The sequence below is a fragment of the Blennius ocellaris genome, assembly GCF_963422515.1.
Source record: "Blennius ocellaris genome assembly, chromosome: 17".
Taxonomy (NCBI): Eukaryota; Metazoa; Chordata; class Actinopteri; order Blenniiformes; family Blenniidae; genus Blennius; species Blennius ocellaris.
The window spans coordinates 10,115,482-10,143,029 of record NC_137666.1 but is presented as its reverse complement, the minus strand read 5'-3'; the positions used below and the strand labels follow the sequence as shown (position 1 = coordinate 10,143,029).

Sequence of the window (27,548 nt, the reverse complement as noted above, 5' to 3'; positions counted from 1 at the left end):
GGGGAGAACCGCAGGCTACAGGACAGAACAGGGAGGGGGTTTAAGACCCAGGGGAGGGAGTCGCTCCCACAAACACACGGCTACACATTCACGCACGTCCACCGATCCACCAGCACGCACACACCTCACCAACGCAACTACACCCATGTGACACATACTGTATGCCCGGAGAAGAACGCATACTACCAATTACACGCATGCACACAAATACACAAATACACTTGCTGCCCTTTTCCCTCCTCCTCCTATCTGAGACCAACACACGGAAAAAAAACTGAAACACACACACACACACATATACACACCTCCCCCCATCTTTATGCTAATTCTGCTAGTGAACATGAGCAGGCCACTGAGTCCCTGGGGAAGAAGCAGGGTCGGCAGCCGCTTTCTCTCCTTCTTCATCCTCTCTCCCTTCTTTTGTGCACTTTTCTCTCCATCTTTTCTCTTATTCGTGACCCGTCAAACACACACACACACACACACACACACACACACACACACACACACACACACACACACACACACACCCACACACACACACACACACGCATTCCTTTTTGCTTGCACTGATGCACACTTAAGTACACACAAAAGCACACACACCTTCCCCATGCCCCAGCCCCTGTACTATTCCTCCCCATCACAACCTCTCCTCCCCTCACCCCCCCCCCCCCCCTCCCCCCCCCCCAGTAGGGTGTCAGCAGCTTGCAGAAGCTGTTGCTATGGAGACAGGTCCTATCTGCACTCTGTCCCCCTGGCATCCCCCGCTCCAGGAGCGCAGAGAGAGAGAGAGAGAGAGAGAGAGAGAGAGAGAGAGAGAGAGAGAGAGAGAGAGAGAGAGAGAGAGAGAGAGAGAGAGAGAGAGAGAGAGAGCGAGAGAGTATAAGAAGATGCAGGAAAGAGTGAGCTGCAAGAGAGAGTGAGTTAGAAGATACAAGAGTGAGACAGAGCAGGAAAAAAAAAAAGATGAGGGGGGAAAAAAAACAAAGAGGGAAATGTAACGGCGAAAGCGAGAGAAAGAGAGATTTCTGTTCACGATCAGTCACATGGTCACGTTATTGTTATGGACTATTAATGACAATTCATCTGCTCAGACGTTCTCCAATTTGCTGATTGCAAATGAATGCATACTGAAAACACGCAGACTGAGCGCAGTTGCCACCAGCAAAGAGGAAGGTAGATTTAGTATGCAGTTGGACTTTATTAAAACCAACTAGCCTGGGGAAATACAAAAGGATCCAACGGTGCCTTTTTAGTTTTTGTACTTGCACACACAGCACTGTCTCTATCTACCTTTTTAATTCAAATCCTCACTAGGAAGTGGAAGTCTGTCAGAAAATCTTGCAAAAAAAAAAAAAAAGAAAAGAAAAAAAGAAGAAGATATTTGTGAATAGGAATAACTTGATCTACCAGGGAAGTAAATTTGCAAGAATTTGCATTGTAGACATTCGTACAGGTAAACAGCTGCTAATGCAGAGATTGTTCACATAGAGGGACAACAAGTGTGTACCTATAGGCAAGGAAAAAAAAACTGTCAAAACAAGAGAAATCTACAGCAAACATTAGTGCTGCACTAATTAGCAGGCATAATGGATATGTAGGTTTTGTTGTAGTTGAGCTGAATTATTCATTTTCAGACATAAGGTATGGAAAGTCTGTAAATGAAGGAGTGAGAAAGCGAAGCAGCGAGTGGCAACACGCACTGGAAGAGCTTTAATGCCTGACGTGCGGCAGGAAAAAAAAAGAAGAAGAATATGTTGCTCTCATTGAAGCCGGCTGAAAGTTCAACAAAACCCACGGGACGCATTTTCACATGCCTGGGAATATTTACACTATTTAAACTGGAAAACTATATTTCAATGGCTTTCCTCTGCGGCGCTGCACAAACACTGTCAAGGCATCTTAATGCCAAGTCTGCAAAAAAAAAGTATATCAGGTAGGTTTTTCCTGTTACCTGGGTATCAATAAAAACTATGTGGACTACAGGCTTGAAATGTTGCTTACAGTGATCTTGATACAGAACTGCAATCTCAGGCATTTCTCACAACATCACAAGCCTTTTATCAAAAGATAGGCCTGGCGTACTGAAGCACAACAACTACCCGAGAATAAACCTTTTCTCTTCTTCAATATGATTGTCTGTACAGTCGGAGTGTTTTATTTTGTTTGCAAGGCATTAAACAAATTACGACTATCTGAATTAAAACCTCAAAAAGTCAAAACATTAAAGCGGAATCATTCAGAAAATCGAAGTCTGGAACTGGGGTAGGATGGAGATTGTGGTACAAGCAGGGAGAAAGTTTCAAATTAAAATCTAAAGCAACATCAACGGTCATGTCACAGTAAACTATGATGGATTTCAATCAAGCTTGTTGGTCAACTTTATCATGATCTATTCTCTATCTATCTATTTTACTATAGCACCAGTTTTTTGGGGGAATATATGAATGTCAATAAGGTAGCCACACCATGGTTGGATGTCAGCATACGCTTCACAACGGTTTAAATCTGTGTAGAGTTTGCATGTTCTCCCTGTGCCTGTAATGTCTTTCTCAAAAAAAAATATGAATACCAGCGCAATGACTCTGTAAAGTGAGTATAGAAGATGAATGTACCTTTTTTTTTCGGGCCACTCTATTCTCTCGTGCTAAACATTTCTCTGCTACTGTCGACTTAAAAAAAACAAAGTTATCTGACGAGTGGATTTGTATTGTAATCCCATCTATCTATCTATCCCTCCATCGTCTCTACTGCTTAATCCTGTACAGGGTGGCGAGGAGCTGGAGCCAATCCCAGCCGAATATGCGAGGGCAGGATACACCTTGGACATGTCGTCAAACACACACACACACACACACACACACACACACACACACACACACACACACACACACACACACACACACACACGTTCACACCTCGGGGCAAGTTAGTTAAACCCATACATACACAGGGAGATCATGCAAACTCCACGCAGAAAGACCCCCAGGCCTTACATCCTTATCCCTGTTTCTCGAATTCGTGGTTATGGATTTTTTTTTTGCTGACTGTGTCTTCCGCTGTCTTTAAGATCAAGGGTCATCAAACATTTTGAAACTGTACTGGGGACTGCACCTCGTCAGAGTATCATTCTATATTCACATGATCTGTGGCGTTGCTTTCATTTCAAGTGGCACGCCATCTTTGATGTGGCTGCTGCGTTGCTGAACTAAAACTACTTAAATGTGGGATTGGTTATTCATTTGATTACAGTTGGGATTTGTGTTTGGAGCATGTAAAAATAGTTCATATGAACTTGTGGATGAAGTTCTGTTCAGTTTAATACAATGCAATATTTCTATAGAATTAGTGCAATATTGTATTCTATTTCTTTTCATACATTCAAAAAAATTCATTATTAACAATCATTTACCTTGGCAGGAAACAGAAATACCCCAAAGAGAAACACCATCTTTTTGGGGAGTCTTTTAGGAAAAAGATTGGTTTATTGTTTTAACATTTGAAAGTCAGCATGTGCTTTACGGCTGCAGGAAATTCGCCGAACATGCAATATGTGATGATGTTATTTATTATTGTGATAAGGATATGACAGAAGAATACAAGCACCTAAAGTAGATGATATTAATATTTTTGCACTTTTACTTTCCATCGTCCACAACTATACTAGTTCTTCTGGATTTCATTTACACCAGCTGTAACTAGACCATCCTTTGTTACTATTTTCTTTAATTTTTCCATTATGTGCATTTGACCTTTATTTCATATTTCTTAACGAGAAATCTGCAATATAGCGCAGAGTCCTAATGTGCACGTTATTGATAATTTTTCGAGGCAAAACAATTGTTTTATTAAAAAAAACATTTAACTCGTGGAAATCATGCTGTATAGCGGCAAGCATCAAATGGCTTCTCCGACCATTTTTTTTCTCTCACTGGTTTAACACTCGGCTGTAACTGAGAAGCATTGCATATGCTCGCAAAGGAAACAAAAACCCTATTATTACTACCAACAAACATGTGGAAAAATATCAGACAAATCTGACATTTCAAACGAGAGATTTGGTCCCAGGTGAGGACACCATGTTGTGCCTGCCTTTGCTCCTCGGTACAAAACCCACAACGCTGATGAATAATCTATCAGGGAACAAAAGACTAATGATCTGATTGGCTGCTGTGGTACCGTATGTAGATAGGCTATACGGAATAGCATTGATCACTCCCTCTCCATTTCTCCCTCACCCATCGGACCTACCGGACAGATCGATAGTGCTCAACACATTATTGACCTCCGCCTGATACCTTTCACAGGGATAAAGACAGAGACATAAACACGAGATGGAGTGAGGGAAGAGGTAGGAAGAGACAGCAAATGTATCTATATGTGGATGTGTGTGTCTGTATTTATGTGTGTCCCTGACTAGAGAGGTACTAATCTACATTCTGGTTCACACTGATATGTACCTCATCACTGTCTCCTTGACCCGCTGTCCTTAGTGCAGGGAGTGGAAAGAGGATGAGGAGGAGGAGGAGGAGGAGGGGTGTGTGTGTGGGTGAAGGAGTGAGGACGGGAGACGCTCAGAGTGTGGAGACGGGAGGGAAAATCGCTGACTGTGGCGATCCAGCTTATTTATCAGTCCAGTCAAAACAGACTGTTTTGCTCCGGAGCAACAGGATACGGCTGCTACTTTCACCGTCGCGTCGGGCAAACAAATGCCCGCAGACGCACACGTACGGTCCCTGGAAACCCAGCTGGTTCTCAAAACTGGCACAACATGCACAGTCAACATGCACTTCCAACCCCCCCCCCCCCCCCCCCAAAGGGCTGCTGCCAAGGTGGTGGTGCTCAACCAGACGGACGCGCCTGTGCACACGCGTGCACACGCACCGGATGACAGCACTAATACATGCCGCAGACACAACATCCACTAAGCCAGCGCTCCGCAGAGGGAAGGCAGAGGGGGCCAAAAAGAACACGAGTAGGAACAACTGTAAACCAGAATGAAGCTTTAGATCAAGATGTAGGAGGGATTTAATGATTATGGATGTTTATGCCTCGGTTCATCAAGTTAAAACAAAGAGCAACCTGATAATCACTTGTTTAAACATGAGAAAATGTGCTCCGCGAGTTTTCAGCCAGATACAGCTGCAAGACAGAATCCCTTCAGCTGATTTGAAGTCAAGTTTCTTATTTACTTACAGCTGTCAGTGACGGAAAAAAGGTAAACAAGGGACTTCTTTAGACAGCTTGCCTTCGACTGAGGAGTGCATGTACACACCGACGGTTTTACTGCGTCACAAGCCAAACATCTCCATTATGTAACTCGTGTCAAGCAAACTTGTGATTTTTTTTTTTAATGAAATCACGAATAATGTGGCAATCTAAATTCAATAAAGTCGCCCATGTCGTCGAACGGGCTCTCTTTCATAATTTACAATATTAAAAATGTCTACAAAGACGTTCGAAGCTGAGGATGAGAGGTGAAATGTCTTCATACCCTTATGAAAGTCCAATTGCTTATTAAGAAAAGTAACAAAGGTAATATGGAAAACGGGTCTGAAAATAGGAAAACATTGACACCGGTGACTTGCTGCATCGAGTTAACTCCTGACCCTGACAGGATTTGAACCCGGGGTTCACGTCCCTGCCACAGAAGGAAGGGAATCACATCCCGAACCTACCCTGCAGTGAAAGTTGACATGTAAAAGGCAGCAGCTGAATAGAATCTCTTTCCATTGATGGCTGAGCTGATAAGCTGGTGTAGTGAGGAGCAAGTCTTGGTTCAAAGGTCCCAGGATCAAGTCTCGGTTGTGCCTTTCTATATTTTCGCCGTGTGTGTGTGGTTTCCTTGAGCGGGTACTGCACACCAAAAACAGAGGGGTCTGTTTTCATGACGACATTTCACGTGAAAACAGTTTTTGCGTTTTTGTTTGAGAACAGTTTCGCGCTGCGATGTGCGTTTTGCCATGCAATGGTAAGTACACAGACATTTCTATGGACAGACAATAAAGTTGGATTGCTATCGTCAATTCTGAAACTGCAAAGTCCCGGGACAATATAGACGGGGAATCATGTCACTCTGGAGGCCGCCACTGTTGATATTGACGATCTGCTCCTACATGCTCGCACAAGAATTATTCACTATGGCACAAATTGTATTTTTCTCTGTTTACATGGAGATGGAGTCGGAGCATTTTTAACATTTTAGTCTTTTTTTCTGTCAACCATACCAGCCTAATAGCCTAATCTAATAGATTAATCTAATGTATGTTTTATCAGGGAAAAAATAGGCTGAATCTAAAATAAAGTGCAATAAACATTCTGAAGATATTCAGGGTTTTGCAATAGTTAAAATTTTGAAAGTCTAAAATAAGGAAGATACTGAAAAAAAACTCAAGAGTTGTTGTTGTTGTTCTTTTGGGGTTTTTTTTTTACTTCCTGAGTATTTAACCTTGAAGAAAGTTACAGTAAGTGGAAACTTATCTTGAGAAGTCCTGGTTATGAAAACAAGACTTATCTTCCCAGACTGGACGGGATCACAGTGTCTCTGGGTAAACGATATGGAAATGGCCTGAGAGGTTGGCGTCGCTCGCGGCAGCCACAGCTCGGTGCAGGTTATTATCCAGTGCCTGTGTGTTTGCTGGGAGGGTACGGATGTTTAAAAAAAATAATAATAAATTCACCGGAACCGCTAAATGTCTAAACATTTTCAAAAAAATGCATATTCACGATGGAATACGCTTACTAATATTGTACTTTATTCATTTGCTTAAAATGGCCAGCCTTAATGGTCTTAATTATTTATTTTTTTACAGAGGTTGGGGTTCATTGCAGGAACGAGGCTCTTGAGTTGAGTGATCAAACGTAAAGAAAACTCGGCTTATCTTGCCTTTCCCTCAGTCCGAGTCTGTTTTGACATTTGCTCACGAGCTCCATTTTCAAATACCTCGACTGTCTCTCGGTTGTGTCTTTATGTTGACTACGCTGCCCTCTCCTCCTCGGCGCTACTAGGCATTGTGGGTAAACAGCTAGATTAGCCAATCAATCTTCTCTCAGGAACAGGGGTAGCGGAGGTGAGGCAGAGAGAAAGGGAGGAGTGGGTCAGAGAGGCGATAGAGAGAGAGAGAGAGAGAGAGAGAACAAGAGAGGAAAGAGTCGGGAGAGGGAGTGAGCGATAAGCCGAGTGAGAAGAGAGGGGGCGGACTGGTGTGTCGGGTGAAGGAGAGAGTAAGAGATACGGCGAAGAAGGATGGGAGGAAAAGGAGGTGCGGGGAGAACGAGTACGGAGTGAACGAGCGGGGAGGGAGGCGAGATGTAGATGTGGGGGTGTCGCAGAGAAACCACAAGCTGCAGGGGAGCATGATGTGAGGAGGCTGGAGTTGCATAAAGAGCAGAAAAAGTAGAAGAAGTGCGAGGGAAAGTGACAGACGAGTAATGAAAGAGTGCAGAGGAAACGGAGGAAGAGCTCGACGAAAGCACCAGCAAGTCGGAGCCTTAATTACAGCTGGTGTACACTGAATGTTTACAACGGGGAAAAAAAATCACCTTTCATATTCCTTCGTGCCGTAAAATTACAGGCAGACTGAAAAGTTGTCCAACTCACTCCAGGCAGGAGCGATGCTGCCATGCTCGAAGGTAACGTCTATTCCCAAATGAACCATCTCAACTGGTGGAAGCCGCTCACTTCAAAATGATTATTAACGAGGTGTGACAACCACTTCCTAATCTTACCAAACTGTTTTTTTTTTCACAGGCGTCGAATTCCCGGGAGTGAAACTCAACAAAAGAGGGAGAAGCAAAGTGCAATTAGATTACAAGAGGAATTCACAATAATCAAATGTCAGATTTTTGTGTTATTTGTCTTGTTTTCACACTTATTCAAACATCCAGGATGTCTGAATAATGCAACAACATGCAGTGTAATTAAAGCTGGACCAATTAAAAGCCATATTGTGTGACTCTATAGAACACGAACCGATATAAAGTGATGCAACTTTAGATTTTGACATGTTCTGATGTCTTTGCTTTGTTTTTCAATTTTACTGCCACTGCATGCTATCAGGTAAAATATGTGAATTGAAATAGACGTATTTTCATGCGTGTATTTTAAGCAACTGGGTACTTATTGGAACTCGGCTTTCCTCTGTAGTCTAGTTTAGTAGTGAGTGTTGTTCTAATAAAAGCACAGACACGCGCGCCAGTGAACAATACTCTCTGAATGTTAAAGATGGCGAGTACACGGATACTCGTGAGGACAGACGACGAAGTTGGGATTGTTATTATGGGTGAAGTCCCTTGAGAATATGGACAGGGAGTCATGAGGCAAACACTGTTATTGTCCGTCTACTGAGCATGTGCAAGAGGAACTATTCACAACAGCATGTGCAATCGCAGCGTTTCAGGAAAGTTGTGTTTTCCTCCATCTACACGGAGACTCTGGAGCATTTTCAAAAAGTTGCATTTGACCCCGCTTGGAGATGGGAGTCGGGAGCGTTTTCGAAACGTTTTTCCGTGTTCACTTGAAAACTTCCCGCAAACGGGGCCTAAAAGTGTATGCATGTGTGTTTATCTGTTTCTCTGCGGTGGCCTGTGACCTGTCCAGGATGTAGGCCACCACTACCATCCCTCCATTAACCATGAATCGTACAAATCAGCATAGAGGCATCGCTCCATGAACGTTACATCACCCACCAAGTAGCCAATACTATCACAATCCGTGCATTGCTTCTTAAACCACTGTTTGGACACTTGGAAGGAGTTGCTTTGATAGTAACTGACAGCCTCTGCTGTGTCTGCACCCAGTGAGGAGAACTGTGATAATAGTTCTTAAACACAGACTTGCAATCTAGCAATCCTCAAAAGACCGAGAAACTCTTTTGAGGTAAGGTGAATTTTCTTTCTTTTTTTTTTACTCCAATGCCTCAAACCGACTCATTCTTTTGAAACCAGTAGAAAGGACCTGTGCTCAGAGACTAGCCTCGGGGGGCTGGAGCCAAAATTAAACCGGTCTTGTCTCCTTTGCTTTATCACTTTTAGGCGCAGACAGAAAGCAACCATGTCGCACGCCCATCTACATTTATACACAGGGTTAACTGGGAGGAGGGTGCGAGCCCATCCACCCTCCTACCGCGGGCTGGTTGCCAAAGATGCCCCCCGTCCGTCAAAACACACACACACACACACACACACACACACACACACACACACACACACACACACACACACACACACACACACACACACACACACACACACACACACACACAAATCCCTGGCTTAGCCTCGGCCCAGTGCTGGGATTACCGGATTAGAACTCTATTCCATTATCTCCCCACACTATACAGAACGCGCGCTCACACTCACGCACACACACATGCATACATACGCACACAGACACACACACACACACACACACACACACACAATGCCACACTGTCTTGGCCAGAGAGGACAGGCTGAAGACAGACAAACAGTGTCAATCAAAATAGATAACATTTACACACGAGAGCATACAGTGACAGTTTCCTCTTCGCACTGGAGGAGAAAAACACACACTTCTTTGCATTGCTGCCGCGCACAAAGTGGATGACGTGTTATTTGAAGGCCTCTCGTGGAAGGAGGTGTAAACTTGAACTGTGACAACAAGCAGCCACTGCTGAATTGTTTGGGCGCTAAATATTGAAACGTCACATTGCACGCTATGGAGCAGCAGCTGATCAAGGCCTTCAGCTTCTACACACTGTAAAACAAGAACAAAATGTTTCTCAAATAACTCAAGGAAGGACATATATAAAAACTGATTAAATAGCCTGAAAGTAGAGCTGTACGACCCAAAAAAAAAAATCTAATCGCCATCATTTTTCAATTCAATCAGATCCCTCCAAAAATCTGCCTGATGTGTCGATGTTGCTATCCTCTCGTGATCTAGAAAAGCTGTGGAGTTATGAAGTGGCAGGAACAATTTTGGGTGTCCCTTTTTTTCAAAAAGCAAAAAAAAAAAAGTGCCTGAATTCATTTTCTCTTTGACTATTGTGGAGGCAGCACTTCCAAAGCTTTGGATGGAAATGCTCCCAGCTGAATCATCAGCACAGCAGATGAGAAACTATATTAGAAAATGCTTGGCTCTTTGATAACAACTGAAATAATTAAAACTGGGGGACACCGCATGCGCCTAAATAATAATGTTTCCAACCCCCCCCCCCCACACCCCCTCTAGCAGACTCGTGTGATTCCCTGTTAAGTGACATTAAAGATATCATTAAAATTTATAAATGGTATAGGAATGCAGAACTGTGCCTTTACAGATGCATTGGAGTTGCACGGCACTGACGGAAGTCTTCAGTCCAGACTTCCAAGTGACATTTCAGGTATTGGCATTTAACTTGCGAGGCTGCTCTGTGTCTTAACAAGAATAGCTCCATGTGGCCACGTGATGCCATTTTTAGCATCATCAAGGTCTTTAAATGAATCTGTTTTCTGACTCATTCTGTTAATTCTGTTGTATTTCTAACCTCTCTAAAATGAATTACATTTTGATTGTTTTCATCTTGGTGTTGACTGTTTCGGCCACCTTTCATTGGATTATGTCATTCAATTGTTTCGGGGGGGAGAAGCAGAAATCCGAACCTGTGACAAACATCTAATGTCAATCGGTTCGACGATTGGAACGAGGAATAAGTCTGAACCAAACATATGAGACTAGTTAGCTAATTTTCTATTTTTTTTTTTGTGCATATATTTGGTTAAGCCTTTGACTTTACTGTGTTGAGTGTCGAGCAGCGCGGGAGTGAAGTGGTTTGCTCTGTTGGATCGCAGCTGGTAGGTGGAACCTGCTGAGCCCCTGTGGGTACCACAGCTTTCACCTTCAATCCAGCGATGTGAATGGTGACGCTACATGGTGTGTGTGTGCGTGTGTGTGTGTGCGAAGCCCTTTTGAACTGGGTTGTACCCTGGAAACGGTGAAAGGATGGTAAGTCCCACGTGCCACGATTGGCACTATACAAATAAAAGTTTAAAGGACTACAATAGTCTTTTCTCCTCCAACATATCAGCAGGTGTAAATGTTAAAATTATCTTCATGTTGTTTTCGAATTGTGTTTTCTTTTTATTAATTTGACGCCATGGTGAATTGGACAGTTGGAGACATCGCAACGTCTTTCTTTTTAGTTTATTACAACTACTCTTGAGAAAAGAAACTTTGTATTTCTCATTTATTGTTGTTTACATGTTTACCACTTCTCCTTGTAGACACAATTGGTGGATAAGCTGTTAATTTTGAGATAAATCCAGGAAATAGCGGCATATTATGCTACAAAAGCTCAATATTACTTGCACAAGTGTCCTTGAACAAGACGTTATTCTTCGCAGGCTTCAAGATTCTCGTGCACCCTTGACCCCAGTATTGAAATGAAGAAGACTTACATGAATGACGGCAGATATAAAGAAATCTGATATTCAACAGTGTGTCAAAGAGTGATTGTTTTTTGCGACGGAAAACAAACAAGGGTTGGCAGAGTCCCGCCTGTCACTTACATAATCATGGAAGGCTTTAGCCTCACTGGAGTGTTCACATGTCTCCCTTCGGTCTGGAGCCGCACAATACAAATCCCAGAATACGCTGAAATGGAAAGAGGGTGAGAGGAGAGAGAGAGAGAGACAGAGAGAGAGAGAGAGAGAGAGAAGGTCAGAGGTTACAAAACAGAGCAATACAAGCAAATGTGTAACAGCTATTCATAATCCATTCACACACTCTCGCTATCTCCCGAGCGCTCTTAAACTACCTCTTACACACTTGAGCATCTTTGTGAGAGGGACACAATGCCGGTGTAGCCCCCTCAATCAACCTCTCACTCTCTCAAAATGCACACATGCTCATACACACTTGTATCACCATGCGTGCGTTGACTTCAGTGGCGGCACCTTATCACGTTTGTCCACCCTTAAAGGGACTGACATCCACGCCGCCAATAAACCAACCTCTTTTCAACTCGCTGAAGTAACATAAAGTAAGTGTTGTTCGCACAAAACTTTGCACATCTTTTGAAACGGCCGTTCAATATAGTCACAGTTACTTTCACTGCACTTGAACCCCTGCCAAAACCAATTATCTAATGCAGCTTGGGAAAATTGGTGACTTCCTGACCAATGACTCGACAGTTCAAGAAGTAGCTAAGGCATCGAATGCACCATATTGTTCTGCGCAGGGAAAAAAATAAAACTAAAAAAATCTGACCTCGGTTGTCACAATGTTTGTATTTTGAAGAAGTTTTGTCCCTGAACTTTAAATTCATTCTGGGAATCTTTACACACATTCACATGCTTCTTTCACTTAACGAGTGTGATCTGTTTTAAGTGCGTTTCTTTTATTGAACACGTTTTTAAATAATAAGAGAATTCTTCCGCTTTACTTCAGCTTGTAATTTGCGCAACCTTCGCTCTGACGAACAATGGGAAATGGAGCAATTTTCAACTGCCTGAACCGTTCCACAGTGCCTTACACTGTTAATCACATTCACACGCCATTGGAGCAAGACATACATGCAAGGCGCTCGATCCATCCATGGGGCTCGATTTGGGGTTCAGTGTCTTGGTCAAGGACTCATGGACAAGTGGAGACTCGGAATTGAACCTGCAACCTTCCGACTGGAAGATGGCCGCTCTACAACTTGAGCTGCCGCTTTCTGATTTCTTCCCATGTATTGACTGCTTCTAGCATATTGGAATCGTACGTGGATAAAAACCCATGCATCTCTCTATGTAATGTCACTGCCTGAAATCTCTGAGCTGAATCTTTCTTTGGGCATTGATTTAGTGGAGGAGCGAACACCAACACAACTATAGAAAGGAGTGATTAGGCATCATATGTTTTAGGAATCTACTTAAAAGCATGTTGAAGCACATGATAACAGATGTGAGCTGTGGAGAAGAATACTTTAAAATAAAAAAAAAGAAATTTTAACAGATAAATAACTGTTTGTTCGTGATTCATGCTAAAAAAAAAAAAAAAGGCAAACAGGATAAAGGCCAGAAGTACTACCTGCTTGTCTCAGAGACAAAAGCTGACAGTTACACTATCGGAAGAACATTTGCTTGTGTGTGAAATGTTTCTTGACTGCAGTTCTGTATTCACACCGCTCCAAGATTTCTTTAAGTCCCGAAACAATAGAAGGACTTTATTCTTCAGATTTACCTTTGCTCTGGACTCTTGTGTTTTCAAACTATTATACCGGTCCTTCGTTTTCTTCTTATTAAAACATGTCCTTGGTCTCAGATTGCTGATGGTGTCGACGTTCAATCTTCTGACTCAGCACAGCCACCCCCCTCCCAAGGTAAAGTTGTACTGAATACTGTACTTTTATAGACCATTTAAGGATATATTTAAACTGGTTGTGTTGAATTAACATATTTTTTTCCCCCCCAAATATGTTCCGTTTTAATCTGTATAATACTCAATTCAATGCAGTTTGTCCTTCAGCAACACAGGGAATCTATTTTGAATCCTGGGGCAGTTTGTAGCTGATAGATACTGTGCTCCATTTCCATTTCTTTTTACCCGCCATATAGATTTACAATATGAAAATACACAATGTTTTATCTCTTGCAGCTTAAGTAGTGATCCTAAAATCAATATTTATTTGAATAATGTGAACAACTTAAACAAAACAGATGCTACAACAAAAGTGTTATGAGAGGCTCTAAAATACATAGTTATGTCACTTTTAAGCACTCACTGGACAGCATTAATGTTAAATGTTTCATCTCTGGGCCGCATACGTCATCATTCGTCTTGTAAAAACTCAAATATGCAGCCAATCCGATGCCAAAGATGGATCCACATAACATACCATTTACAGCAGTTGGTTGATACAATATCAGCTGCTTCGAAGGATTGTTTCAAAATGAACATCGATATTGACACTAATCGTTCAATTTGTGCTTTTAGAAGTAAGTAATGGACCTTGACTTCCAAGACAAATCCCTTTTCAGTTTCGGGAGGAAATAAAGACAACTGCCAGCCAAAGAACTTTGAAATTGACATACAAGTTAAGAATGTTTTTCCAACTGCTGCCGTTTTAATTGAGTGAAACATTTCCGCAGCCCGTTTCTCTGCTTCGATTATCCTCTGACCCGACTCTGACTCATGCTCTCCTTCCTCGGCTCTCGACGCTCACAAGAATTGTTTTGGGAAGTCTAGAAGAGATTGATTGAAGTTTTGTAGTCTGAGCTACAGCCAAAATTCAGACATGGATTGAAACCTATTGAGTTCGTCAGTCTTACAACCGAATCCAGTCGTTAAGATTTGAGCCGTGAATTTGCGGTTTAGTGTTTGTACATCTACTGGGTCCTCGGGAAGCTCATATGCCAATCTTATACCCAACATATGGTGCGGAAAGTAGGACAGGAATGTGACTGCAGGCGTGTAATTTCGGAGTGAGGAACATACTGTGGCGCCTGTTAACGTGCGCCACAGGTGAGAGCAACATCCAAAAACATAAGAAACTGCTGATCAATGCTTAAGAAGTTGACCCTAAAGGTCAAACCATAGCCAGGGGCAGAAATGACAGGAGTGTGGGGGGGGGGAGGAAGACAGAGGAGGGAGAGGTGACACAAAGGAACCTGGAATGCAACGGGTTAATCTGCTAAGAAACCCTCTCCCATGTGAACAAAAGGGGAAAAAGTGGGAGGTGGGGGGGGGGCACACAAAGGGCGACGGGAGGGTGAGGAGGGGGAAGGTGTGTGTGTGTGTGTGTGTGTGTGTGTGTGTGTGTGTGTGTGTGTGTGTGTGTGTATGTGTGTGGGGTGGGGTGGGGGTCCATTCCCTAACCATCTGGATCTATTGTTTCAGAAACGGGGGTTAAGACTGGAGAGCGGGAGGAGGGGAGAGCCTGGAAGACGGGGAGGGGAGGGATCACGCCCTCAGTGAGTCTGGTCAACCCAAAGGCTGAGACTCTGCCAGACCTCCAACCCCTGGAAGCCATGTTTGACCACAAAATGGACAAGAAGAACCCAATGTAAGAGGGGAAACCTGAAACACCTGGGTCTCTAAAGGCTTGTGTATGTATTTAAGAAAATTGGGTAATGGCTAACGTAGATGAGGACAACTTAAATATAACTATTTGTGTCTATTACATATGGGGTTAAAACTAGGGATCCAGGTTTTTTCACTTCCGATCCGATCCAAATACCTGAATATGGATATCTGCCAATGCCGATACTATTGTTGACGTTAAATGAGGCTGTAATAAACTCCTCTACAGACAAGTATGAAATGTACGAATGTGTGCATGTATGCTCCAGAAAGGAAGCGTGAGGTTAGTTGAAGGACAGAAACGGAAACAGTACAAACTATTTTTGTTCAATTTTGAAAATGTGGGGGTCTGCGTGACGTCATCGTCTCATAATCAACTTGTTATAGCTTTAAAACCTCAGAATGACTTTATTAATCCCTGGGGAAATTCATTAGCAACGCAGCACAAACATCACTCTTTCCAGCAAGAATGCAGCACAAACAACTGGAACTATTTTCAGGGAGTTTTGCGCAGTAGGGGCGCAGCTTCAACGGAGGTGTGAATCGCCCGTCAATTGCCGTTCTCTTTGGTGAGCTGGCGTTTTTAAAACGGTGACGCCTGTCTGGCGCTGGATAGCCGCACGTTAGCCTGCTCGCTGGCTACAAACTGTAGAATGGACTTCTGGACTCAATACTCTGTGTATCATTGAGACCAGCCTCTGTTCAGGAAATCCATTCCACATCTTGCAGCCAGCGAGCAGAGCGGCGGCAGGGAATCCCGTGTGGAGTCACTTCAGCACACAGCGAAGCACAGACGTGGCTTGGAAATATCCGATCCGTGAATTTGTTGGTATCGGAACCGATACGAATACTGGATCACATCGGCCCCCATCCCTAGTTAAAGCTGACAGAGGAGCCCACGAACAAGAGCGTCCATAGGTGGCAAGGAGGAGCTATATACTGTAAAATCTGTTTAAAGAGACAAGTCAATGAAATGGACGTGCTTATGAACACAAATGAGAGAGTCGCCGCTCATGCTGGAAAAAAAAAAACTGAATGCAACACTTACCACCACCACGAATGGAGAAATCCAGGGGGCTCCCCTAATGTAATATTCTTCTCCCATCGAATCTGAGGAGAGGAGAGGAGAAGAGACGTCACTTATGGCCACTGGAGAGAGGATTATGTCTGCAGGTCCAGGGGTTAAGAACATATAATCAGTCAGTTTCGAACTGTCAATGGCCTCAGATGTGCGGATAGGCCTCTTTCTGTCTCAGACAATCTCCATCATCCTCAACCTCTTCCTGTTATTAAACTCTCTACTGGTCCTATTTCGCCACGCGGGTTCCATTCATAAACACACGCTGTAATTTACGTAGTCACCGCGAGCCCGTCACGAGTCACTGCAAGGCACAGTGGCTGCACAATAGCTCCGAATGTCTCCAATGACAAGGGTCGGTTTTACTTCACCACTTGACGAAGATTCACCGCGGTGGACGGCGAGCACGATCTGGTGTAACTTTATAAGATTCCCTGATGAAATATTTACGCAACACCTTGCACCGTGTAATCGTGTTTTTGCGTGTTTGCACTGACGACGTATGTCCGAGGGAGTACGGGTCGCCATAAACACACACGCGCTATGCCGGAGATATATTATGTAACGGTAAGTAATGAACAAAGTTGTTGAGCATTCATAAATAATCAGGGCCTGTGTTTCAGATAACATGTTTGAACAGGAGCTGCTTCGAGTTAAACGAGATAGGTGATTTTTTTTTGGCGGAAAGAAACAAAGAGGCCTTCAGCTGGAGCTCTGAGCTGCGTCGAGTCGCGGATGCCTTCTTACCTCAGACAGGAAGGTCTGTGCTGACTTCTGTGCTCCCACATGTAGCAGGTACTCGTACACATACAACGCTAACCTGGAACGAAAAGAAAAGACAGAACATCAGCGAACGCAGTCGACTTTTGAGGAGAATCGGGTGTCAACGGACCCAACATTGTTTGAAAAAGCACATTTTGGGAAAACCAACAACTAAGACTGAACTCATTGGGAGCTCCGGTTTGTGAGACAATGGAAAGAAGATAGCAACATTAACCTCAGATATATAAACAAGTGGGTTTCAATGCAATAGTCCAAGGATGGATCGCTGGTCTATATCACACTTTGTTTTTCTCACTTGTCGTTGGTTTTAATCCGTTCCATGTGATTTGAAAATATGCTCCATCACATAAGAGTCATATATTCTAAAAGTTTCAGATACGTCCAGGGTTGTATTTGCATTGCAGAACATATCAGAGAAGTAGACAAATGGTTTTCAATAGCTGTTAATGTTCATTAAGTTCATTTGAGCAGCTGCAAAATAATGGACAAAACCTAGCGCAGGTATAAGAGCTATTTTGAGCCATAAAACACGAGACACGACCCATAAGTGACTTAAAGTTCCTGACTGAAACCCACAAGAAAGCCTCTGTTTGAATGGACAATAGCTCTTTTTACGCAGCTTGTTCAAGGCGGGAATGTTGCACCTTTATAAAAGGCACCAAGGTTTAATGAGGGGTTGTTAAGATGGCAGCAGAGGGAGAAAAGAGGACCAACGTGATGCCTGTGTAAAACAGAGAGCTACAATAGCTTGGTGGGTCAAGACGCAGACGTTGTGGAAAAATGGCTCACTGTTCAAAATCAAGTACTGGACGATACGTACCACCTTTGTTTGGTTTAATACCAAGGTGCAGAAATAATCACACTGTTAAATTGTGTGTTAAACGCAGATAACAAACACTTTAAAAAAAAATTTAAAACCACAAATATAACCAAGTTTTACCAATGTCTCACCAAATTCGATCTTTCTCATGCATAATTCGACACTGTAGATTAGTCAAACTCCAGCTTTAGAATATTCGTCAAGATTAGTCAAGTTGTAATCACATCACTTCATTGTCGGTGGAGACGAAATGAATGTTCAACAGAAAACTACAGAAACAATTTAGACAAATAACAACTATGTCAAACCAACTACAAATCCACAATACATGCATTTTTCTAACTGTGACCGCCTGGTAAACATGTTTGATAAAAGTATTTCTTGGAAACCTCAAAAAGCTACCAAGCAAACAAGTTCGACCTCACAAAAAAACAAAACAAGAAATTTTTTTATTTTTTTTATTCTGATTTCCAAAACCTGGAAGTTTTTTGTCAATTAAGTTGATGCTAGACAATATTTATCAGGAGTTTTTTGAAATCTGGTAATTGCAGAGGAGTTATATGACTGCTAAAATTGAAAACTAGTACTAACGGTGGGCTACACGGTGGTGTAGTGGTTAGCGCCAGTCTGACCACAGGCTGAGCTTCAGAGCCTTGATTTGTCGTGTGTATGTGTCCTCCCTGTGCACCGCTTTTCTCTGTGGCTTCCTCAAAAACTACAAAAACACGCGTTTGCAGCGAAACTTGTCTCTAACGTTTGTGATTGTTTGTCTACCCCTATTAGCCCTATGATGGACTGGAAACCTCAACAGTCAGCTGGGTTAATCGAATGCATGAATGGTACAAATTGCTGGAAATATAGAGTTTACCAATAAACCAGTCAAGCGCTAAACACTGGCGAGAAGACGAAATACTGTGTCAATTTCAGAAATCATGATTATTACAAATTCTAACCCTCCCAAGTCGTTCTACTGCACTATATAAAAAAAAAAAATGTGTAATTTGACTGAAAGTGCCACCCTCTAACAGAAATACCTGCATACAAGGGGCCTTCCATCAGTTCCAACAATATTTGAAAAGCTCTTGTCAGACTTTTTCAAATCACTGCTATTATAACGGGGCTGGCTACACTTGAAAATGGCAATCCACCAGGGTCTATTAACAGACAGAAGAACCATGCTGTGGAGTGGGAAACCCCCATTGGCCCAACATTGTACTCCTAACTCCTTCACTTAGTCATGTTTAATAGGCTGTTAATGGACCATCAATCGACCGGCAGTGTGGATATGACAGTGCCCTGTGTGCTCAGAGCAGACAGTCCTCTGACAGGCCAATAAGGTCCTAATGAGAAGGACAGTAGCTCAGTGTCATAGTCCCCATCATTAGCCAATGAACTGATCAATGAAAGATGGTTTTGAGATAATCGGGTTGTTGTGCAGTTTGTTTTCAACCACTGCCAGTTATTTTTTGCTTTGCACTGCTGTCGTCTTTTATATTGTAATGAATAGAAGTTACTCCACACACACAAACACACACACACTATATATATATATATATATATATATGTGTGTATAAATATTGCCACCACAATCTTTAAAAAGGGCAGAAAGTCAATAAGCTCCCTCAAAGTGATGTAGAATCTAACTAGGGATCGGTTTAATAAGAGTATTCCGTTTGTAAATGTAGAATTCATATGGTCAGGGACAAGGTGAAACTTTGAGAAGCACTGAGTGACAGAAAGTGAATCCACCACCATGTCAACCATCAGTGGAACATTTTAGAACGCAGCTAAATTGCAAAGGCCCCAGTTTTCCGGACTTTATCGCGTCTTTTCGTCACAATACAGCAGAGATTATGTGCTGGATCTATTCAAGAGGGTTCATGTAGTGAAATTGTCCACTTTACCACGTTTCTGGTTTAGTTTAGTTTTTTAGTTTTTGTTTGTTTTTTTAATGGCCATTGCACTGAACCCGAAAATAAGCAGTTGATTGAAACAATAGTCTGTTTGAGAATTTCTAGCTCGGTCTAGGAATCTTTAGCAATATAACAATCAGATTTGCTGGAACAATTGACTTCTGACTCCCACATTGCATTTTGGGGTTTTTGTGTGTCTCAAGCAGTTGAAACTGTTTCTACTGCAAAGTCAATAATTTTTCCAAAAAAAAAAAAAATCAATCTTAAAAGGCTTTCCATGTTTTTGAAGGTTCACTACAAAATGACCCGAGTGTGTAAATGCTGTATTGTTATCCAGGTGTTGCACTACACACCACCAAGGTGCTGCCTTTGAATTTGACTTCCGATGTTTTCGTCTTGTCTGTATTTAGGTTTTTCAATTTTTTGGGGGGGATGCAGTATTTGCAAATCAATTCAGAAGCCGACAAAGAGTTCCAGTTCCTGTATGAATCCATTCTGTACCACTCAAACTAGTAAAGCACACCTACTTTTGTTTCACGTGTTCTTTATGCTCTTTAAGGAAAACGATCTGACAAAATCATGGCCAGCACACCTTTGCAATCACATCCAAGGTTATTAATATGATGAGATTTATATATGCACTCGATTGTCTACGCTACAATTTGTGTGTCTGTAAAGAATAACCCTAAGATAATATATGTGCGTGAATGGACACATGGGGGATAGGAACGCAAGCCACAATTTTCTGGAAGGTCAAGGCTAAAATATGATCACGTTCAGTTACTATTTCTGCTATGAGGGATAAATAATAAGTGCTGTAGTGCTTTACGATAAAGATATGATCTGTGCCTGACCTGTTCTTACCACTAATGGTATGCAAATGTTGAAAATATGCATTGTTAGTATGCAAATGTAGTCTGTAAAAGATATGAATAGGCAAATAAGACAGTAACCGTAGTATGGAGCCGCCGGTCCCGACACGATTGCACACCTTGTCCTTAAAAGAAAAACTAAACAAGACAAAATTATATTGTCTAGACTCATGGGCAAATGCTTAATTCGGATTTTATGATTACGCAAGATTATCATGCTTTAAACATGAAACAGGACAAAATCAGAGATCAACTAAGTTCTTATCTAAGTCACACATGATCAGTTGTGCTTGAATGGGGTGAAATTTGCAATCTGCATATTAATGAATGGGCCCCACACACTAATATTATGTAGATTCGCGTGTTTACATGAATGTGGCCACAAACTAACCTTGTACGTTTCGCAACAAACAAAATATTTGTGGAATACATCTTAGGCTGTGTGTTTAGCCACTAATCACGGCCTCTTGCTTGTTCTGCTCATGTACACTGTGCATCCTGAGACCACAGCCGTCATGTGAACGGAGGATCAACGCCGCACGCAGTCCTTCTGAACTGGAGCGGCTCATCGGCTGGATGCTGCTTCCGTTGAACAGACAGCAATCAGTGATTGATGTTTGAAGAACACTAAACAGCTCCTCGGCTTGTCAACAGAAGTTAAAGAGTGCCAGAGTGAGACTCGATCGTACAGAAAATGAAAGGAGTAAAATGTAAACTGTAGGGATTCTTGACTCTTTCGTTCTCTGGAGAATCAGGTCCACGAATCGACACGCGATGCAAGTATTCAAGTGGAAATATGGGTCAACACAAGTTGGACACACTTTTAGGAGTAATGCCTTGTAAAAAAAAAAAAAAGATAATAGTTTCAATGTGCACGGCATGTGCCTTTTTATATGTACAGCAGGCTGCCCTGCTGGGAAGGTAATAAATAGCTGAGGGTGTTTCCCTTTAGCTGATAGTTACAGAGACAAAACATATATGCACAGGCAGACCTACAGATGAACAAACAAACTGAGCAGATGCGGCCGTGACATCTCGACTTACGCAGACGACTCCAACACTGATTAACAATAGTCCGCTGTAAATAACATCTATCAGTCACACTTTAAACAAGAGAAGTACATCCTGGCGGCATACACTAAATTAATTACATACACAGTAAGCGATTGGTTGTTGTACAAATGACTGCTGCTCCTAAGAGGCTAAAAGACTGAGCTTCTGCTAAGACACACACACACACACGCGTACGCACACACTAACACTTGACCACTTTAGCCAGGGGAATCTGACCACTTTCTGAGGCTCCTGGCAATTTGTAGGTCACAAAGCTCCCAGTGACCGCTGGTGTAGAGTGTAAGTCCCTGCCACTCGCAGGTCAGCCTCGTATGTGGCCACACGCGTTTCCACACATCATGGGAGAATTTTACCTCTGCTCTCAGGTGATCGCTCAGATTCAAACCGATTTGAAGACTCGTGGGGCAAAAAAAAAAAATCTCACAGGACAATTTAGGCTCCGGTGGGCGCTTCAATATTGACACCGTTTACATGTCACTGCGTACTGCAGGCTGTGGATCGCCGTACGGGAGTTTCAGCGGCAGTAGGAAATAGTTAAGGACTTGGTCTTATGTCAGGGGATAGGAGGATCACACTGCAGATGCCCCCCCAAGAGGCCTTCAATGAAAGTTTTATGTGTGGTGTGTGTGTGTGTTTTTGTGTGGGTTGCAAAAGGGGTGCCTTGTGCATGCACCTGGCCTACTGCATTATTAAAGCTCAGAAGCAAGCTCATAGAAAAGGAACAGAAGTTTGAGGAGGGGAGCTACTATAGCGTGGCCGAGCAGAGGGAGCGGGGAAAGATTTGCTTTGCCAGGAACATAAGAGGGGACACATCCAGTTTTGTTTTTTTGGGGGGTTTTTTTTACAGGAGAAGAAGCAGTAGGTGGTACAGAGGATCAGAGAGGCAGTCAGGGTCAGTGGTACTTCACAGATGGGAATGTGAAATTACATTCATCAGGCAAGGTAAGGAAGGTTATAAGTTAGCATCTTTTTGCTCATTAGATATTAAAGCATGGCGATGCATAACCTTTACACTACATTGTTGGAATCACAGGATGTCCGCACTGGCCCGGTCCTTTTAAAGCTCATTCAAAATGTCCTTCCTTCATCACACCGTGTGGGATGACCCCTGACCTCCATACTCGCTTTGCGCGTTCTGAAATGGGACATCGGTACGTGCATACATTTACTTCCACCGAGTGAGAAATCTCCCTGATGTACACCATTGGCACACCTGACATCCTGCCTGAGGCTCCCGACAAAACCCCTTCTTTAAACATAGATGAGTCTGCCCACCATATCTCCCTGTGTCTTCTGTCTCCTTCTTTCTCCTCCGTCTCTCTCTCTCTCTCTCTCTCTCTCTCTCTCGCTACTCTGACGCAAAGCTGAGAGCAGCTGCTTCAGTCTGTCTCAATAATTCAACACTGAAGTGAGGGATGAGGACTTTGAGGAGCAGCATTGGATGAGAAGAGAAGAGTCAGAGGAGGCAGATGAAGAAAGCCAAAGGAAAAGCAATGTGGTCAAAAGGCGGAAATACAGGGAGCTCGCATCTGAGGGGGGGGGATCAGATGTGGGATAAATGCATGTGACAGTTCAAGAACTTGCTGACTGGGACCGCGAGCACGGCGGGTTCCACGCATCTGCTGCGAGGAACACTTCCAGAAACAGTCTCAAATTCATTACCTTCAGGTCAGAGGTCTGCAACCTTTACGACCAAAAGAGCCGTTTTTACCCACTTTCCACCAAATAAAAACTCACCGGGAACCACAAAACAGGGTTAACTTACAAAATAAGGAGAACATAGCTCATATAGAGTTTAGGGTTCTAGTTGCTCTTGTGAAATTTGGGAACAACACATTTTATTTCTGTTGTGAGTCCTTAATAGTTATTTTACCATCGCCGATTTTTCCTCATGAATCTGTCTCCATTGAATTATATCAACATTCTTTTTGTTCTATTTTGCTTCATACATGTCTTACAAAGAGGTGAGGACTGAATCGTTTAATCAAGTAAAAGTGTATTTTACTCCACAGCATGTTATATTTAAAGTGTCAGACACAGCCAAGATTAAAGTTCATTTAGAACAGCGGTCCCTGTTGCAGAAAAGCCCGTGTTATAAAAGAGGTTTATTTATTTTGTGAACTTTACAAGGAGCCACAACAGAAGGGGCTCGGGCAGCTGCATGTGGCTTTAGGTGATCTGACTGTGTCGTGGATCACAAACTGTTCAAAGCCAGCACTTTGAATTCAACTAAGTTTAATGAAAGCATGCACAGGTTTTTTTTTTTTTTTTTTACAAGGGGCTTTGTTAACAGCAATGGGCAGGGGGTGTGGGGGGGTGGTTAAACTGGATGATCGTGGTTCTTCATTCGAGAACTGCTGCACACGGATTTGTGAAATTACCCCCCATTTGGGTGGAATCTGGAGGCTGTTGGGAGTGTTGGAAAGCGAGCGCACGTTCTCCAGTGAGGAAGGGGGGGGGGAGTGGGGGGACAACAGGCATCGAGACAGAGGCGTGCAGACAAAGGGACTGGAGGTGCTACGAGCTTCCCAAGCTAACAGCCTGCAAGTTTCCGGACGAACCGCGAGAAACAAAAGCCTGTGACCGAGAGGAAGATCCTCCGCGAGCACGGGTAGCGCTGGATGCAAGCGGCTTATAGCTCGAATAAAAGATTCACACAACTCGAGGAGGGAGGTGGTGGTGGTGGTGGTAGGGGTGGGTAGGGGGTGGGGGTGGTCACTGAAAGAAATCACATCGGGCCACAAAAGTTACGAGACGCAGCGCTGCTCTCGCGCGTCCCGCTCGCCGGCCGATCCGCATGGATACAATGTATCCAGCCGCTCGCCGGCCGCGGTCGGCGAGGAGCGCGGAGGAAACCGGAGGAACGCGTTCCTGCGCTACTTTGTTCCAAAGCCCTCGGAACAGCTGTATTCTATTTTTACCGGGGCCACACACACAAAAGCGCAGCTAAGCTACAATTGCATTGTTCCTCGCGCCGGGGCTGAGATGGAGCCCGGACTGTGGGTTCTCTCTCGCTCCCTCTTCTCTCTCGCTCTGTCTCCCCCCCCACCACCACCACCTCCTCTCTCCCTCCCTCCCTCCCCATCTCCATCCCCATCCGTCCGTCTTATCTGTGCACCATTTTCTGCATTATTACTGGAAACACGTGCGGCGGAGCGCCGCCGCTTGCAACTTTACTTGGCCACAGACGCCGCGCGCCGCTCGCTCCTTCTGCACGAGACCGAGAGAAACAAGAGAGAGCAAGAGTGGAAGTGGCTGGCTACTAGCCGCTCCGGCTAACTTAGCAGCCATGCCTGTTAGTTGGGAGGATGCAAGAAGAGGGAAAGGAAGACTCACCAAGCACACACAAAGCAAATAAACTCCCACAGCATCACTTTTCTTTTTTTTCTTTCTTTCGTACAGCTCGCACACACAAAGGAAAAGAGCACAGCCGAACGTGCCAGACTCCCCTGAAGTAACTCAACTACACCAGTTAGCAAGTTTAGCCACCTAGCACACTCTTTGCTGGATTTCTGTTATGACAGTGTAATATTTACTTACTTTTCTCTTGCTTGGCTATCGGAGGGGACCACAGCTCCTTTACCCTTGCCGTACATCTTGGAAGCTGTTCTGATACTTTATTTTATCCCACTCGACACCTGTCAAAGAAAGCTACCAGGAAAACCTACTATCTCCATAGCTACCCAGTTAGTGTTGTCTCCCTATCTCTCCCCTGCGCTCTCTTCGCTCCGGTTTCCTTTTTTTTTTTTTTTTTTTTTTCTACATCCCCAACATTGCCCACAAATCAGGCAGGGTTTCAGCCGGGGGGAACTTGAAACAGTCCACTGGTGGAGCGTTTTTTTTTTTTTCAATCGCTGTTCCTGGATTCAGCTCACGCCCCCCCTGTTGTGAGACGGTGGGGGCTTCTTAAAGCTACAGTGTGTCAGTTTTTGCCGACTTCGCTCAAGTTCAAGTTCTCTTTTGGAGGCCTTCGAGTTCAGGCCTTACATTACATGTGTGCGTATGTACAGTGCCACTTTGTCAAAAGTGACTGCCGGCACGTTTTTAAAAACATGATTAGGTTTGTATTAATCGTTCTGGAACCGCCTGGTATTTCATTTTCAGCCCAATGTCACAGAAAATGGACATTTGATTGGCTGAATTATCCTCCCCTGTTGGCCTATGTCCCTCCAAAGTGTCCCTCTTCTTTTCTGTCCAAGTCCTCTCCAACCAGTGACACATTTAAATGCCACCACACGTTCCCGTCCCGACTGTGCATGTATACATGTTTGCTCATGGAGCTTGCGTTGTGTATGAAGCGAGTTGATGAGCTCCGTTTATTCTGACAATGTGAATGAAAAACCAAATCTTCTGTGAGTGTTAAACATTGACTGCAGCTGCTTCATAAAGAAAGTAACACAGGGATACACGAGTATAAAACATGATAAGTAAACTCATAAACACAACTCACGATGCTAGGACAACGTGTCAGGTTGGCTACCTATCTCATTACGTACATTATAGCATTTTTGTCCACAAATACCACAGATAGCACTGTAATGATTCATGTTATTATTGAATCAGTTTACGTCTATTGTGTAATTACAAAGGAGAGGCCACGAGTGTGTTCATAATTATAAGGAAAGTGTTTCTCAAATGCCCAATTGGGCTTTTATGGATATCCAAGCCTGAACAAGATCAAAGAGAATAAACGTTTTTTTTCCTATAGTTCTCTGTACTTGGTTTAGGCAGGAAAACATCTGATGAAACTGTCGAAGTTATATTCTGAGTATGCAAATTGAACTAAAGTGAAAAGTGCTATTTTAGTGGTTAATGGAATTCCGAAATATTACACAGTCCGTTACAAAAATGCATGCAAGCTGAGAGCTAGACACAAAACAGTCGCCCAACTTAAGTTGGTTGTCTCTATTTGTAATTTTCATTTCCAGATTTTGATAGAATATTCAATATTTCCTTGTAGTTTAGAAGATTCCGGTCTTATTACATAGTCCAACTCCGTTTAGAGTTTCATTTAATTTCTCAGTCTTATTGTGTCTTCATTGCTTTGGGTATAAGCAAATACAGAAACTATGGCAGTGCTAATTTAATCTTGCTTGAATTGATTTCCCCAAACAGTCTAAACACACCCCTTTAACCGGATGACGATAACATACGTCACATTAACGGTTGTCATTACTTCTCGATTATACCCAGTCATCATTCCTCTGGTGCTACATCGTCGTGAAATCTGTGGCTTGCGTAAGCTTTTTTGACAAGCACATTGAGTGTTCCTGCTTTCTTACCTCTGCGTTAAAAACAGAATTGATTAAATTTTTAATGTGTCAGACACTCCCATACAATCCCAAGGAATGTCACTTCCCCACAAGCGGTTTGTTTGTGTGATATCCAAATCTTTTTAAGTCATCACAGTATCATAGTGACAAATACTAGATAATACTCGTGCTTATGTACTGTATTCAATGTCTAGGTACAGTGTTGGCACTCGATTGCTGTCTAAGTTTGTGTCATGTCCCTTTAAGAGTGTGTAGAGAGCTGTTGCAGAGTGCGTGTGCGTGTGCGTGTGTGTGTGTGTGTGTGTGTGTGTGTGTGTGTGTGTGTGTGTGTGTGTGTGTGTGTGTGTGTGTGTGTGTGTGTGTGTGTGTGTGTGTGTGTAAGGCAGGGACAGGCAGTGTGCTCTGTTTTCGTGCTACTAGCTGTGGGAAGGGCACAGCTGACTGTCTGTGTGCGTGTATGTTTGTGCACACGCCGGTGTGTATGTGTGTGTGTGTGTGTGTGTGTGTGTGTGTGTGTAGACCAGTGCTGTGTGCATGCAAGTGAGAGAGTCAGAGGGAGAGTCAGAGAGAGAGAAAGAGGGAGAGAGAGAGAGAGCGAGAGAGTTGAAGATGAGAGAGAGAAAATACATTTCTGTATGTATGGTGGAGCCTGCTTTTTTACATGAGAATACAAACAACTCATGATGAGCATACATATTATAAAAGAA

At 43.2% G+C, this 27,548-nt stretch overlaps 1 protein-coding gene across 6 annotated transcripts in view; it reads right to left on the bottom strand.

Annotated features, from left to right (window-relative positions):
• The window catches only part of LOC308142726 (single-stranded DNA-binding protein 3), a gene marked incomplete at its 3' end in the record, with an annotated part of 39,842 nt that extends 14,521 nt beyond the window's left edge, over window positions 1-25,321 (bottom strand). For all 6 annotated transcript variants that reach the window (XM_080513256.1, XM_080513257.1, XM_080513258.1 and 3 more), the window contains exons 1-4: window positions 25,109-25,321; window positions 16,854-16,926; window positions 16,077-16,138; window positions 11,533-11,617 (exon numbers count right to left, since the gene is read on the bottom strand). In XM_080513256.1, the coding sequence (XP_080369382.1) occupies window positions 11,533-11,617; window positions 16,077-16,138; window positions 16,854-16,926; window positions 25,109-25,164 (276 nt within the window). In that variant the 5' untranslated portion in view covers window positions 25,165-25,321. The remainder of the gene's footprint in view (window positions 1-11,532; window positions 11,618-16,076; window positions 16,139-16,853; window positions 16,927-25,108) is intronic.
• Between the last annotated feature and the right edge of the window lie 2,227 nt (window positions 25,322-27,548).